Source organism: Microcaecilia unicolor, chromosome 9 (assembly GCF_901765095.1).
Source record: "Microcaecilia unicolor chromosome 9, aMicUni1.1, whole genome shotgun sequence".
Classification (NCBI taxonomy): Eukaryota; Metazoa; Chordata; class Amphibia; order Gymnophiona; family Siphonopidae; genus Microcaecilia; species Microcaecilia unicolor.
The window spans coordinates 61,521,369-61,538,821 of NC_044039.1; the positions used below are offsets into that span (position 1 = coordinate 61,521,369).

At 48.3% G+C, this 17,453-nt stretch overlaps 1 protein-coding gene across 1 annotated transcript in view; it reads left to right on the forward strand.

The window, feature by feature from the left end:
- TMTC1 (transmembrane O-mannosyltransferase targeting cadherins 1) overlaps positions 1–17,453 on the forward strand; it is a 1,359,696-nt gene that overhangs the window by 1,210,510 nt on the left and 131,733 nt on the right. The window contains 1 exon segment of the mRNA XM_030213674.1: positions 10,745–10,882. Within this exon segment, the coding sequence (XP_030069534.1) occupies positions 10,745–10,882 (138 nt within the window).

Sequence of the window (17,453 nt, forward strand, 5' to 3'; positions counted from 1 at the left end):
TGTGTTCCTGTACTGTTTGGTGAGTGAGTGGCCAGAGGGCATGGTGGCTGGAAGTGACAGATCTGTGTGTGTTGGTGTTTGACTACTAGTCCTAATACTTGCACTGGTGGTGGGGATATGGATGCACTTAATGCACTTGTGGCATGCATGCTACACGAAGAGGCCACCCACCATAGGAGGTATTCACGGCCACTGATCAGCAGTGTCTAACAAGGTTCAGGTTTGATAGGGCCACCATTCGTCAGCTGTGTGAGCAGCTGAAACCCCTCCTTCAGCCCCAGACATGTAGGAATAACCCCATCCCTGCCCACCTCAAAATCACTTCCTCTCTCTCTGTCCTGGCCACTGGCAGTTTTCAATCCGTATTAGCTGCTAACACAGGCCTCACCCAGGCTTCTATTTCACACTGTCTCACCCAGTTCCTGGATGCCTTTCTAACTCACACCTCACACTACATCACTTTCCCCACCAACCCCCAGGCCCTGCACCAAACAACATGGCCGCCTTCTATGCTCTTGCTAGATTCCCCTCGGTCATCGGTGTGATAGACTGCACACACGTAGCCCTCAGACCCTCCCGGGCACACGAAGCCACCTACAGAAATAGGAAGGCATTTCATTCTATGAACATGCAAGTTGTATGTGATGCCCAGGGGGAGATATTAGACGTGTGTGCCAGGTACCCCGGCTCCACCCACGATGCCTACATCCTACAGCACTCGGGCATCTTCCGCAGGTTCGAGCGAGGGGAGTTCATTGGTGGATGGCTACTAGGTAAGTGCAACATGCATGTACCACCCATACTATACCTCCTCCACTGGGCAACCCTCCGCCCTAGCTTCCTCCACCTCACTCCACAACCCACTATCCAAATCCCCCCGCCCCCCCTGTACCTGCTCCAAGCAATACACACTCATCTATCTCATTCTGCTTTTCTCCAAAGGTGACCGAGGCTACCCGCAGAGGACATGGCTCATGACCTCCCTGATCCACCCACAACCAGGGGCAGAAGAAACCTACAACAGGAGACATCGCAGCACCCGGGGGATCATTGAGCGGACCTTTGGTTTCTTGAAAAACCGGTTCTGCTGTCTGGACCGGTCTGGAGGAGAGCTGCTCTACAGTCCAGAAAAGGTGGCCAAGATCTTTGTGGCGTGCTGCATGTTACACAATTTGGCCCAGCGCAGAGGACAGCCTCTCCCAGAGGAGCCACAGCCACCACCAGAAGAGGCCCCAGATGAGCTGGAAGAGGAGCCCCCTCCACCCCAGCCCACAGAGCAGAGCTCAATGCCTACCAGCTTGGCGTAAGAGCAAGACAAAGACTCATTGAAACAAGTTTTAGGTGAAAGTAAGTGAACATTTATTTATTTACATTAAGTGCATGTGTTACTGTGTCAACCCCACCACACCCCCCACCCCCTCCCACCAATCCTCACCCTACAGCATGTCCCATCACTTTCCCCTTCCCTTCCCCCGTCCCCTCCTACCCCTCCCATGCCTTCCTTTGCAGCTGGTGCTGCACGGAAGTCTGTTCACCCTCTTCTGAGCTGCTGCTCCCAGTGTCCTCCTCCCTATCCCCATGGCAGCCTGCGGCTTCGGCTGCACTGTGGAAATCGGGCCACCTTGTTGGTTCTAGTCTGGCCACAGGACCCAGAATGGGAGCAGATTTGGTGGGTGGTGCAGGAGTGGGTGCGGAGGCCGATGATCGCAACGCCCACCTCTTAGCTGGTGGTTGGTGGTCAGTGGAGGAGGAAGTTGATGGCAGGGGCTGCTCCAGCAGCACTGGGGCTGGAGTAGGTGCTGTGCCCTGAGGGCGCAGGTGTTGGATGCTCTGCTCCAGCCGTTTCAGTTGCTGGAGCACCTCCTGGTGGCCTTCACGTTGCGCCTGGAGGAGTTCCTGGTGGGCTCGCTGCTATGCCTCCAGTGCTTGGCGCTATAGCTCGAGTTTCTGCTGCTGGTACTCCTCCAAGCGCACGTTGTGGCGTAGTAATTCCGTGGCCAGCCGCAGGAGTTGCCTCCTTTGGCCGGATGGCCTCTGGCGAGGAGCTGGCCCCTCCTCCTCCTCCTCCTCACCAAAGTCCTCCGGTGCTGGAGGTGCGGCCTCTGCTGGTGGTGCTGGTGGAGGATGTGCCTGTGCTGCAGGTGGTGGAGGCAGAGGCTGGACTGGTGCAGGTGGTGGTGGTGGCAGAGGCTGGACTGGTGCAGGTGGTGGTGGACGCAGAGGCTGGACTGGTGCAGGTGGTAGTGGAGGCAGAGGCTGGACAGCTGGTGCAGGTGGTGGAGGCTGGACTGCTGGTGCTGCAGGGGGTGGAGGCAGAGGCTGGACTGCTGGTGCAGGTGGTGGAGGCTGGACTGCTGGTGCTGCAGGGGGTGGAGGCAGAGGCTGGACTGCTGGTGCTGCAGGGGGTGGAGGCAGAGGCTGGACTGCTGGTGCTGCAGGCTGTGGAGGTTGAGGCTGGACTGCTGCTGTAGGGCGTTGGCCTTGCAGGCCACTAGGGCCAGCCTCCTCTGAGTCATCACCTGTAGAGCACAAGAGTGAGGAATAGTGTTGGTGCAAATAACCCACTTTTGTCTTTCAGCATTCATATACATTGGCATGTCCCCCAACCTGATGACCCAGCAAAGAGATGGTGAGGAGGAATGGAATTGACACGGGTGTGAAAGAGAGAGCCCCACAGGCAGCTGGGTAGAGGTGGTGGATGATCAGCCAAGAGAAGGACACCACTCACAACGTTGTGGACAAGCTGTTTGTTATATAATTGTTAAATTGAACAACATTGCAGCATGTGTTGTGTTACTACTGACTTGCTAGACTGCATAGAACTGCTTTATGACCCCCATTACAGGCTCCTTCAGTTGAATGCATGTGGCCCACACTCAGTAGAGCACAGAGGTCACAGAAGGAACTAGGCACAGTTTGTTAATGGGAAAATAGGAGGGAATAGTAGGGAAGGAAGGCCCCCAAAGTTCTGCCACAGTAGTAACCTACACACACCCATAGGAGCCAACTGGAAAGTATTATTGGGGGTGCTAAGCCCAGTGCACAAAACTCCTCCCTGCACAGCTACATGATCTTTCCTCAATATTGGGGGTGCTCACACACCCACAGCACCCACCCAGTCTGCTCCTATAACACACATGAACACTACCACTACTCAAATAGAGCTTACAATTCAATTAAGATGCGCACACAGGACAAGTAAGAGGAAACCCAATGACAACGGTAGGGATAGGGAGTAAGGGTACAGAGCTAGTGAGTAGGGGTTATCAGGTCACAACAGCATCATAAAGGTGGCCTGTTAATGTACATAAAGACAGCCAGAGACACTCCCCCCCACCTCCCTCCTCCTGCCCCCCACTCCTCACCTCCCTCCCCCTGGCCCCAACTTCTATAACACAAGTGTACTGCAGCACAACAGATACCCCAACTGCATAATGAAACACCTACCTGAGTCCTCAGCCTGGCCCGAGGTGTCCAGGGAGCCAATCCCATGGATGCCCTCCTGGGGTAGGAGGGAGTGCACCATCAGCTCCATGGGGGTGAGGTTGGCTGTGTCATGGCCTGGGGGATTGGCCCCCGCCTTCCTCCTAACATCCCTCCTCAGCTTCCGCCACTTCCTCTTGCAATCCTCCACGTCTCTCCCAGCATGGAACACAGCATTAAGGCTGTCCCGTACTGCCTCCCATTCGCGCTGCTTTGTGGTTGCAGCCAGCCTCTGCCCTGTGGGAGCAAACAGACTCCGGTGCCGCTGTTGTATTTCCTGCACCAGGAGCTCCACCTCACCTTCTGAAAAATTACCCTTCCGGGTCGGGGGCATACGCGGTGGCATTGTACCAATGGGGTTATCGAAAATACGGAGTGGGCGTTTATATAGTCGCCAAGAACGCCCATTGAGACGGGGGAATAGGCGTTTCTGATATGGGCGTTTGTTTTTCAATTATACACATAATTCCTAAGCGTGCCCAGCTGAGATAGCGATTAGGAGCACATGATTTCGATTATGAGTAGATAAGTATGGGCGTCTCCACCTGCCTTCCCTGTCTTCATTGCCATTTAACCTGCCATTTCCTGCACTGAGACCTTGCCGGTTGTTCGTAATAATCATTTACAGGGTTCTACCCTCACTTATATTAAGGTTTGTGTTTAGCAATGTATGCTTGGGTACACCTGTGTATTTAGGGGGGGGGGGATTATTGTTGGCCCTCAGCCACCACGCCTTCCGTTTCCTCTCTTCCACATCCCCTGATGCTCCCTTCTTTTCTCCCATTCTCTCTGCCTGGTTGTAGCAGGCAGTGTGTGGGGGCCATGAATTTGCTACACTCGCCCCAAATCAAGCACCCCTCGGTAAGGGTCATTTCAATTAGGGAGATGTGCAGCTAATGTTCCAGAAGATAAAAGGCACACTACACAGTCTTGAAACAGACGTTCATGGTAAGCTCTCATTTGTCTGCCACCTCTTCTCTTTGTGCTCATAGTCAAGGAGTGTGCATTCACTGTATGTATGTAGTCTGGAGTCAGATCTTAGGTAGCTCTCTTTTCACCAGGTTCCTGTGCACTGTACTGTGGGGTTGGCAGGTCCTCAGTGGTGTGGGCCAGCTGTTGGAACTGCTGTATTGGTTCCCGGTAGGTTCCATCTTCCTTGTTTATGTGGTGTACCCCAGTCCCCATTTATGAAGTGGCCACCCATTCTCAAGGTCCATAGGCGGGGGAGGGGAGAATGATTTATGCAATGGATGTGTTTAGGACATTATGGAACACCTTCCTAAATTCCTCCATAGGTAGTAGGGAACATGAACATTGTTTTTTAATCGGTAGCCTGGACAAAATGCTCAAGGTGGCTACAGGTACTGCCACTGAGGCCTAAGACGTGGTGGTGAGGGAGAGGGGTGTGTGTACAAGTCCCAACCCAAAGTACCTGCAGGTGGCTAAAGCCTGGTGTCTGCTGTGGCCTAGTGGTTAGAGCACCAGCCTTATAATCATAAGGTTGCTGGTTCAAATCCCACCTAAGGCAAGTCACTTCAGGGACAAACTTTGACACAAACCCAGAATACCTGAATGTAACACACCTTGATCTACTACTGGAGAAAGTGTGATCACAGCTGCAAATAATGAGCACCATCTTTATTTGTGCCCTTCTCTAACACAAGTATTACATTGCAACTGTGATGAAGTAACCATCCGTCTATTGGGTTTCCCATTGTTTCCCCTTTTCTCCTCAGCATTATATACCATAGCTGATGTATTGAATGTGAAAATATGAGCCAGCTGTTTGTAGGTCCTTCTTGGGCCCCCCCCCCCCCCCCACCAATGTGGCTTGTGGGTAAGGATATGTGACCATCACACAGCAAACACTGTGTATGTGCTACCTGGGGTTATGTGGAAATGTCTACTTGGCAGATCACACGTGGTACACTATTAATCTCTTATTGATGGCACTCTGTGTTGTGGGTCAGTATGGTGGAAGGGAGGGAGGGAGAGATGCTGGCTGGCCATTTGTATTCATGAACACAAATATCCATCCAGGCTCCCCGGCCCAACCCCCCTGCACATATGGCCATGCAGGTTGGAATGAACAGGTGGCCTTCTGTATGGCCAACATTCTCAGACATACATCACCTTCTCATTCACACAGCACATTTAATGCTATGCATATTGCTGCCTCCTTCCTCTCAACTCAACAGCACTATTTGCTGATATGTAATGCACAAGGGAGACAAACACACACACACACCCTGATAGTTATAGTGTAAGAAAAACATTTATTTCCCCCCACCCCTACAAAATAACCCCCAACAATGCCCTCCTCCCCCCCCACAACTCCCCACAACCCCACCAATTACCTCCCCCCCCCCCACAGAACCCCAACCATTCCCTCCCCCCCACACAGAACCCCAACATTTCCCTCCCCCACCCACTCCCCACACCCCCAACAGGCCCCCCCCCCCAATTTAAATTAAGGGCGGGCACGCCCTCTGACTAAGGCCCTCTGTAGCAGGGCAATGAGCAGGCCCAGCAGTACCCTTAGTGGGCCCTGGAGCTGCTCATTGCCCTGCCGTAGGGCTCTCACCTCCTGCAGCAGCTGGTGCTGGCCAACTACAAGCTGCTGCTGGCCATCTACCAGCTGCTGCAGGAGGCGCATCATGGCCCCTGCGCCTAGGGCTGCTGGAGGTGGGCCACGGGCTGGAGCAGGCCCAGGGCTTGGAGCAGGCCCAGGGGACAGAGCAGACCCAGGGGACGGAGCAGACCCAGGGGAAGGCGGTGGGGCAGGTGATGGTGCTGCTGCTGCCGCATGGGATGTGGATGGCTGAGGGGAGGGAGAGAGCTCTGCTGCTGGTACAGGTGGGGAGGGGGCCTCCATATAGTCCTCATCTATGATGAGGACCCCCTCCTCCGAGCCCAATGACTCCTCCTCCTGCGCCTCCTGTGCAGGCGTCGGCGCCTCCTCATCCTCCTCCTCCTCTTGGCTTTCCTGCTCCTCCTCCTCCTGCTCCTCCTCCTCCTCCGCCTCGTGCCCTTCCTGCTCCTCCTGCTCCTGCTCCTCCTCCTCCTCCTGGAGGTGGTGGCCCTCCTCATCTGCCCGCTCGGCTTGCTGCTGGTGGAGCCCTGTGTATGTAAAAGGAGTGTGATTGAGATCAGCGCATACAACATGGCTTGCATAGTGCAGTAGCTGGGTGGCGTGGGGCAGGGTGTGGTAAGGCGTAGCCTATGCCCATGGGGAATGAGCTGCATCAGATGACATGACAAAGAACCCTGGAACCTCCTCTGACACACACCACACAGGACATATTGCCATACCAAATTCATTGCTGACCAGCATGTTTGCATTGTGAGATGCAATGAGGGGTTGATGGGCAGTTGTTGTAGGATTTATTGGGGGGGGGGCAGTGGGAAGGGTGTTGAGCACAAAACTTTTATGTGAGTTAGGCCATGACATGCAGTAAAAGTAGGGCCTCAGGCAGGTCTACCAGGACACACTAATCAGCTACCACAGAAAGGGGAATAGTAAAGTGAGGCATATCATCTCATTCATCTCGGGGGGATGGTCGGAAGTTGCAGCCACACTCATGGGAGAACCCCTGCAACCTGCATCCTTGATCTGGGACAGATATGTTATTATTTACTAGTTGGCTATTAGGCACATGGGAATTGATATTGTACAACACATTCGCATTATTCAAGAAATGTATTTACTAATCTGTACAGGTGTCCTGTTTTTGAATACTTACGGCGAGCCCTGAGGTGCCTTCGCACCGCCCGGATGAGGTCGGGCCTCTCCCGCCTCACACGGCGGAACCGCCTCCTGAGGGACTCCAGGTCCCGGTGTGTGGACTCCAAACCGTCTGTAAGATATAAGTTTGTAGAGCAGGGGTCAGGGGGGGATGGTCCTTTTTGTCCTCTGCACACATTCATTTGCTATTCAAATACCAGAGAGAGAGGGTCAACGGTGTTGGGGGGGGGGGACCACCTCCATTGGTACTGAATCATAGGAGCCACCTTTTTACCATTTTGGGGGGTGGAACCCCCAGTGGAGATTACCCCTCCCTCCATACATACAAGGCATTTATTTTATATTGGGGTGGTCAAGCACCCACAGCAGCCACCGAGTTGGTTCCTATGCAGATGATGCCAGAGAGGTGGGCATGAGGCCAGACAGTACCGTTTGTATACATTATAATGTATGCTTGTTAAACTATTTTATATGTGTTATCATGACCATGTTATAAAGTATGGTATACGTTTCATTGGTCTCATGTTTCCACTATTCGGATGCGTTGTAAGCCACATAGAGGCTGCAAAGAGGAGTTGGAAAATGTGGCCTTCACATAACTAACGAAATTGTCACATAACACTAATATAATTGTCACATAACTAACGAAATACATTCTTGTAGGGATGTGGGAATGGTCGTCCTTTCAATAACATACATTTTATTAGTGATTGTGCATGTTCCTATATTACTCATGATCCTTGCATGGACACTCCAGTTACTGGTGGTAACATTGATGACAGAGCTGTTATATGTGTAGGTACAGGAGGGGAGGGGGGTTGGCCCATAACCTTACCTTTCCAGCCTGTCCCTGATGCGGGACCAGGCTCGCATGGCCTGGAGCCTGGGGGGCAGGTGGTGGTGCTGCACAAAGAGCCTGTGCCGGTGCCTTAGGCACAGGCGCACCAGCAACTTTCCTCCTGCCCGAAGTTCGGCTTCCGTCGCTGCGCCATTTTTCCACGTGTTGGAAAAGAAGTGCCTTATATAGACGACTTTGCGTGAGGGACGTCGTTTCATGCACAGCTCCATATATGGATGACCATTCCATATATGGCCCCTATCAGCAAGTGGACGCCCTCGTAAGCATAGACGTCTTTGACATGCACATGCCTGCACGTGTGTGGAACATGCCTTATATAGATGAGTATGACGCACCCCACCCGACCCTTTTCACATATAGACAATATGCATATAGCTGCATGTTCAGTAGGTGTACAGTGCATGCAGATCCGGACATGCAGATGGGCACATATGATGAAAGTATGGGTGGAGCAGCATGATATGTCTGTAGTTGACACATATACGCGTTCCTCATATTTTCCCGTACCTGGATGGCCTGAACAACATGTACTGTACTTGCGATACACCTATGTACATTATTTGACACACTTTGTGATTTGGTCGTTTGCACCTGCAATAATCGACCGTGTTAGGGCGCCCAATTTAGTCACGCTTATGCGCTCGTCATTTGATTGTTTTCTTACAGGGATAATCGATTATCGAAAAACGCCCACACTATTTTCCGATTATACATGTCTATTTTTGGACGTTTTCGTAAGAACGTCCTAATTCGTACTTGGACGATCTTTCAATTATGCCCCTCCACGTGTTTTTGCCTCCATTGCATTCTTTTTTTCAAAGTCCCTCTTTGCCTTCCTTATCAGTGCTTTGCATTTGACTTGACATTGCTTATGCTATTACTTATTTTTTTAAATATTTTTATTATATTGAATAAACACCTCAAACAGAGTACAAAAGTTTAAAGAGTCAGAAAGTCAACAATGCTGTACATCACCAATACAGTACATAATGTCAGGACACTCCACTCCACAATATTCTTTTACCAATACCTCAACTCTTTTGCTACATTGGAATGCCCAACGGCCAGGTCTATACCATACCACAGCCCCAAACCTGCCTCAAGCTAAAGGAGGCATAAGCTGAAGGCCAGCTTTTGGGTCCCCTCCCCGGTTTCTGCCCTGGGCCACTGAATGTCTAACACCAGCCTTCCTATAGCATAATAATTTGAAAGTACATGCATTGTTTTACACAAGGGTATTTTTATAAATAGTATTGGCATACATATACATGCAAAAAAGCCTTGATAAAGTTACCCACATAGAGTGCACATATACATTTACACCTTCACAGTAGGTATAAATTTCTGTGTGAGAATTTGTATGCTACAGAGGATAAATCTGGGAGCACATAGGTTTCAGTGTTGCCTACATAACAAATGCATACAGTACGTGCCTTTTTTGGAACTTTCCCATGGAGGAGCATAATTGAACGGGGCGCCCAAGTTTTCATGAGGGTGTCCTCGCAGGACGTCCCGGCAAAGGAGTGGGGAAACTCGTATTATCGGATGATCAACCTAAATGTTGAGACCTTAGAGATGGTCGTCCCCAGTTTTCGGCCATAATGGAAACAGAGGACGCCCATCTAAAAAACGACCAAATCCAAGCCCTATGGTCGTGGGAGGAGCCAGAATTCATAGTGCACTGGTCCCCCTCACATGCCAGGACACCAACCAGGCACCCTAGGGGGCACTGCAGTGGACTTCACAAATTGCTCCCAGGTGCATAGCTCCCTTACCTGAGCCCCCCAAAACCCACTCCCACAACTGTACACCACTACCATAGCCATAAGGGGTGAAGGGGGGCACATACATATGGGTACAGTGGGTTTTGGGTGGGTTTTGGAGGGCTCACATTTACCACCACAAGGGTAGCAGGTAGGGGTGGGCCTGGGTCCGCCTGGCTGAAGTGCACTGCACCCACTAAAATTGCTCCAGGGACCTGCATACTGCTCTCATGGACATTTGAGGCTGGCAAAAAATATTTTTAAAATTTTTTTTTTTGGTGGGAGGGGGTTGGTGACCACTGGGGGAGTAAGGGGAGGTCATCCCCGATTCCCTCTGGTGGTCATCTGGTCAGGTCGAGCACCTTTTCATGGCTTGGTCGCAAGAAAAAATGGGCCAAGTAAAGTCAACAAAGTGCTCGTCAGGGACGCCCTTCTTTTTTCCATTATAGGCTGAGGACGCCCATCTCTTAATCACGCCCCAGTCCCGCCTTCGCTACGGTGCCGACATACCCCCATGAACTTTGGTCGTCCCTGCGACGGAAAGCAGTTGAGGACGCCCAAAATCGGCTTTCGATTATGCTGATTTGAGCGACCCTGAGAGAAGGGCGCCCATCTCCCAATTTGTGTTGGAAGATGGGTGCCCTTCTCTTTCGAAATTAAGCCTGATAGGCACCCTGATATAAAATTAGCCCCTGAATATGTAAAATTGAGTTCATTTTTTTTATTATAGAGAAGAAAAGAAACCCAATAAATAATGTTTAATAGCAGTAACATTTTACTGTACAATATATTAGGCATTAAAAGAGCACCCTTAAGATCTTTGATATTAAAAATGAATTGTGTGTGTGTATCTATGTGTAAGACAGCAATTGCTTAATCTAATGTGTTTTGTAGTCCCAGGTTTTAGCTATAATGGGTGAAACAAATGAAGCTGAAAAAATGGCCAATCAGATTACAGCAGAGGAGAAGGGATGTCTTGAATGTTATCGACTTTTGTCAGCAATCTACAGCAAGCAGGAAAATTATAATAAGGTACTGAATATACTGTGCTTAATACTGTCTTTTATATCAAAATTACTATTTACTTACTCTATTTCCTGATGCCTCTAAATTCCTAATAATTTCTAGAATTAGAAAACATGGCACCCAACATGAGTCTTTACAACCTAAAGCATGGTAGCACAAGGTTTTGCATCATCAGAAAAACTAAAATAACACTAGCATCATTCCACAAACATTGTCACAGAGATGCACATCCACATGTCCACTCACCAAGGAATGAAGATATGTCCTGCATGCAATTAGGCCTGGAAAAGCTGAGTAAAATGCCATGAGATGATGGATATCTGAATAATACAGAAGAATCATTCCTTTGGGAAGTTAAGAGTACTAGAATCAGGGATATTGGCACCATAAATTAAAAACACAACTCCTACAAATACAGTAAAGTCTCAATTATCGGACCTATACGAGACTGACCAATTGTTGGATAAATGAAAAGTCAAATAATACAGAAAATAATGGTAACCCCTCAAACAATGCAGAAACAAAGGTCCCGGCTGACAACGTTGGTAAAAGTAGGGTTCCAGTTTTGGAAAACGGAAAGAGAAGTCAAACAATGTAGAAAAAAGGCAGTAAAAGCAGGGTCAAAGTTCACAACGGTAGTGAAAGTAGGGTCCTGGGTTCGGAAAACAGAAAGAGAAGTCAAACAGTACAGAAAAAAAGGCAGTAAAAGCAGGGTCCAAGTTCACAACAGTGGTAAAAGTAGGGTCCCGGGTTCGGAACATGGAAAGATAAGCCGCGTGATTTCACTGGGGATCTGTTGGATATGCTGGATGGTTGGATTGTTGAAGGTTGGATAATCGAGACTGTACTGTAGAACAGGGGCGTAGCTACGGGTGGGCCTGGGTGGGCCCAGGCCCACCCAATCATGGCTCAGGCCCACCCAGTTTTGCCTGATCCTCCAATCGATTCCGTCTTAGGCTGCAGTGGGAGCAGTGCACAGCCGTTAAGGAAATTGCCAGGGCTCCAGCCTCATTGACTCTGCTCATAGCCACACATGCTGTCAACACGCAGCATGAAAAAACAGGAGCTCTCATCTCCATTTATTTTCAACTACCTGCGAGGCTGCGACCGATTACCAGCCAGATTTGCAGGTCAGGAAGTCAGCCCCTCTAGCGCCGCACCACCACTGCTACAACTGCCGCTGAAGCTGTTGAGTGCTCTGCTTCTCTCTCGCCCCAACACCGATCGTCAGTCAGGATGCCTGCCTTGCCTTACCCCCGTTCCCCGCGGCATTTAGACCAGTGCCACAAGGAAATTTCTGCCGCCAGTGTTGCAGCACTGGCAGCAGAAATTTCTTGTGGTGCCGGCCTTTGGAGGGGTAAGGCAATGCCCCCCGTGGTCCAGTCTCTCATTCCTCTTTCCTGCGTACTCCTTGGTTCACCACCAGTCCCCACCTCCTCCGACTTCACATTCAGCGTGCTAAATTCTTCTGGCGTAAATACCCCACCCCTGCTTCTAGCAACCACTTTCACTTACTACGCTGCTTGTTCTATTCAGAACTTTTCAAGTCTAAACATCAGTATTTGAATCGCTGCATTTCTGCCTCTGCAAACTACACACAGGCTGACTTTTGTATCCTGCACCAGTTCTCCCCTGCTTTTGCAGCTCCCCGTCCTATGATCCCTCTATTCTTCCACATTCCACCCTGGCAGATTCCTGGATGAGTAAAATGTCCTCCATCAGTCTCTCCCCCCACCTTTATAGATACCTCCATGTCCAGCTTCTGTTTCTTCCTCCACTTCTACAACTGTTCCATCTCCCCCTTCTCCTGCCCTCTGTGGCTCCTGGCACTTTCAAACTTCCATCACTAGCCTCACTATCTTGTTCTGTGCATTCTCTTAATCTCGCTTCTTAACCGGCTGGACCCCTGGCCCACCCATTCAGTTAGTCAATTCCTTCCATTACTTACTCCACATCTCATTCCCATTCTCTGTGCTAGCCTCTCCCTTGGCGCAGTTCTTTCATCCTGGAAACATGCCTTAGTGCATCCCATGCTCAAGAAACCCAGTCTCCACCCTGCCATTGCCTCTTACTGCCTCATTTGTAATCTCCCTTTCTTTTCTAAAATTCTTGAGAAGCTTGTTCTCTCCTAATTTGACTGTCTTCTAGAACAAACGCCCTTCAGCCATATCAGTCCAACCTTCGTCACTCACATAGCACTGAGACGACTCTTGTAGCCCTCAATGACTCTATACGTACCTCTCTTGATTGTTTTCCTTGACCTTTCTTCTGTATTTTATATCATTGATCACTCCCTCTTCCTTACTCTGGGCAAGTCACTTAACCCTCCATTGCCCCAGGTACAAATAAGTACCTGAATATAATATGTAAGCCGCATTGAGCCTGCTATGAGTGGGAAAGTGCGGGGTACAAATGTAACAACAAAAAAAAAGACATGCATCCTTACTGACCGTCAGCAGAGCGCTCAACAGCTTCAGTGGCAACAGTGGTGGTGTGGCGCTAGAGGGGCTGGAGAAGATGTTATTGGGCCTTTGCTGAGCTCACTCAGCCTTTAGTTGAGCCCTCAAGGCCTCAGAACTCCTCTGTGGCCCCAAACAGGAACAGGACCCAGCCAGTACACAGAGCACAGCACAGTCTGCTGTCTGAGATACTTGCCACCACGTGTACCCAACTTTTGAAAACTCAGGCCCAGCTGCCCAGGTAAAATATATATTTTTAAATGTACAGTGTAATGCTGGTGGTGGGCATCTTGGCGGGTGTGGGTTATTCACTGCCTAGAGGAAAAAACTTTTTAAATCATTAAATATACCATTTTCCCCCCTAGACAGTGACGAGCCCACCCAGAAACCCACCAACAAATTTAAATGTGTTTTTGGGTGGGGTTGGGCTCAATGCCCAAGTTTTTAAAAAGAAGTTGTATTTTTTATGTTGGTGGGTTTTTGGGTGGGGAAAGTCACTGCAGTGCCCAGGTAATAATAATAATAATAATATTATTATTATTATTATTTAAAAGCTTTATATTTAATGTGGGCAGGTTTCTGGGTGAGGGGATGCCATACTAGGGAGTTATGGGTAAGGGGGTAGGACAGGGCTAATGCTAGGCTGCGTGCAGGGAGGGGTGGGGTAGATACCTAGTTATCAGATGAATGGTGGGGAAGGGAAGGACTGATGCTGGGCTATGGGAATGGATAGTGGGGGGTAGAGTAGAAGGGCTGGATGGTGGGATATGAAAAGGAAAGGCCGATGCCAGGCTACAAGGATGGATAGGGGGGTAAGGAAGGGAAGGACTGATGCCAGGCTACAAGACAATTTCTGATTTTTGGTCCTTAATTCTATAATTGATGAGGGTTGGTCTGTGTTCTGCATGTGAACCAGCAGGTGAGAGATTTTGCTGGCATGTAGTTTGTGTGGGGGATCTAGGAGTCTGACTTGTCTGGCCTTTCCAATGAGATGCCTATTGCTGTTGTGTGTATTCACTGCTGCCTTTTTAAAGGTATTGTTATTGGCATTTGTATTCAGAATTGGTTAAGGTTTGTAACAGACTCAAGAAGCTTCTTTGCAGGATTTTCTGTAACTTCACAAAGTACCTGGAGGTGAAGGGATTTTGTGCTGCTATTATTGAGGTGCTACCTGAATTTAAATACATTTTTCCTATGGAAAGCTATAAGAGGAAACATTCTAGCTATGTTCTCTATATGCGACAAATTCCATAGTAGGTAGAAAAGGAAGAAGTCTTCAACGGTATATTTACCACATTTTAAATCTTTGATTAATACAGCTTAATAAGGCATATATATTTATTATAATGTAAAGTTGAAGGATATGTACCAAACCGTGGTCATTTTATTTTGTCAGCATCAGAAGGGAGATAGAATAGAGCTAGAGGAAGTGAAAAAGACTTCAACGTTTACTTAATCAGACATTTGTTATAAAGCAAAGTTTGAAGCATATATGCTATTGGTGTAATTATATTGCAGGATCCTGTCATGTGTATTGAGATGTTTGCCATTATTGCAGACTTATGTCTGGTCAAGTTTAAGATATGGGATAATGTAACTGTATTACCAATATCTGTTTTTCTATTAAGTATATATGTGGTTTATATTGATGCAGGGCAGCTGTTGGGCAGACTACTTAGAGATCCATCATTAAGTGCTACTCATACCTATATACATAGTGCCCACCCATATTAGCTCCAGGCCCACCCAAAATGTCAGGTCTGGCTACGCCACTGCTGTAGAAGAAGAAACAGGAAAATGATCAGCACTTCTTCATACACATTGACAAAATTAAAGTGGTCAGTTTTCAAAACTGTGCAACAGATAAGTACTTGAGTTCTTTCCCTCCTTTGCACAACCTCACCAGCATCCTCCTCACCACCTAGCAACATTCTCTGGTGTTAAATACATCCAGTATAGCACTGTATCAGAGTTTTCCTGCAGTTGTGCTGAGAGTCATCCTGCCCACATCCTGAAAGGTGTCTCTTGTTGCTCTATTTCCCAACCCATGTCTCCAACACTTTCATAAACCAAGCTGTGTTTTAATCTTCTGAGGCCAGTAAGTGATATAAGCTAAACAGTCCCATCCCCCTTTATTTAAAAAAAATTACACAAATACCCATTCCCCATCTAGCTCGTGTAATGGCTTATCTGCCAGGGATTGATTTTTACCTACTGAAATAACCTTCTGAAATAACCTAACAGCTCTCCCCCTCCCCGCTTCATAAACTGTCTAGTTCTGCCTGCCTCAAATTCTACATTATTCTTCAGGAGTAATTTGTTTATCTATTTAGAAATGTTTATACCATATAATCCAGAAAGTTCTCAGTGGTTGACAGAATATATATACATAGAATATAATAGATATATATACTGTCAAATACAAAACTATACAAATGTAACAAATAAATAATAAATAAATAAGATTGTTATCAGACCCAGAACTTCAATCTAATTGCTTCAGTCAAATTACTTATTTATTAAATCCACATACTGTTGTTACCTTTTCTCACAGCTTGGTATATTGGTTTTCCATTCCTACAAGTTCATGGGCGTAGTTTGGTCATTTCATTTGGGGAACCAAAGGGTGTGGCTGGGCTTATTAACATATTTATTTATTTATTATCTCATTTGTACCCCACAGTTTCCCAACAATGTCAGGCCCTGGAGGAGGGAGGTCTCCTAGAAGGAGAGCATCACCCTGGTGAAGTAGGAAGTACTCCTGTAGCCAGGACCTGCCCACCAGGGGATGTACTATCCTCTCGCACCGAGGATATGTCTCCAAGTGCTGCCCGGGAGGCAAGGTTAGGACAGCTGTTGTAGTTGGTGATTCGATCATTAGGCATATAGATAGCTGGGTGGCTGGTGGACGTGAGGATCGCCTGGTGACTTGCCTGCCTGGTGCGAAGGTGGCGGATCTCACGCATCACCTAGACAGGATTCTAGATAGTGCTGGGGAGGAGTCCGCTGTCTTGGTACATGTGGGTACCAATGACGTAGGAAAATGTGGGAGAGAGGTTCTGGAAGCCAAATTTAGGCTCTTAGGTAGAAAGCTCAAATCCAGATCCTCTAGGGTAGCATTTTCTGAAATGCTACCTGTTCCACGCCCTGGGCCCAAGAGACAGGCAGAGCTCCGGAGTCTCAATGCATGGATGAGACGATGGTGCAGGGAGGAGGGTTTTAGATTTGTTAGGAACTGGGGAAGGAGGAGCCTATTCCGAAAGGATGGGCTCCACCTTAACCAGGGTGGGACCAGGCTGTTGGCGTCAGCATTTAAAAAGGAGATAGAGCAGCTTTTAAACTAGAAATGGGGGGAAGGCTGACAGTCGCTCAAAAGCGCATGGTTCAGGATAAGGTATCTTGCAAAGATACCTCACAAACAGGGAAGATAGGGTTTCTGGATAGTGAGGTTGCACAACAGACCGTGGTAGGCCAGGTGCCCTTAAATACAACTAAAGATCAGACAAAAGATGGCAAATCAGTAGTGTCCAGTACTAAGCATCATGCAAATAGGAACAACAAACATACTTTGAAATGTCTATATGTAAATGCTAGGAGTCAAAGAAATAAGATAGGAGAGTTGGAATATATTGCAGTTAATGAAAAATTGGATATAATAGGCATTACTGAGACCTGGTGGAAGGAGGATAACCAGTGGGACACTGTCATATTGGGATACAAAGTATATCGTGGACCAGACTGGTGGAGGGGTAGCATTGTATATTAACGAGAGCCTTGACTCAGATAGATTACAAATTCAGCAGGACACAAATCACACCCTTGAATCACTGTGGGTTGAAATTCCATGTATAAAAGGGAAAAAGACGGTGATAGGAGTGTACTACCGTCCACCTCGCCAGGATGAGCAGGTAGACGCAGAAATGATAAAAGAAATCAGAGATGCAAACAAAATGGGCAATGTGATAATAATGGGTGACTTCAATTATCCAAATATAGATTGGGTAAATGTAACATCGGGACACGCTAGAGAGGCACAATTCCTTGATGAAATCAAGGACAGCTTTATGGAGCAGCTGGTGCAGGAGCCGACAAGAGAAGGAAAAATTCTAGACTTGGTC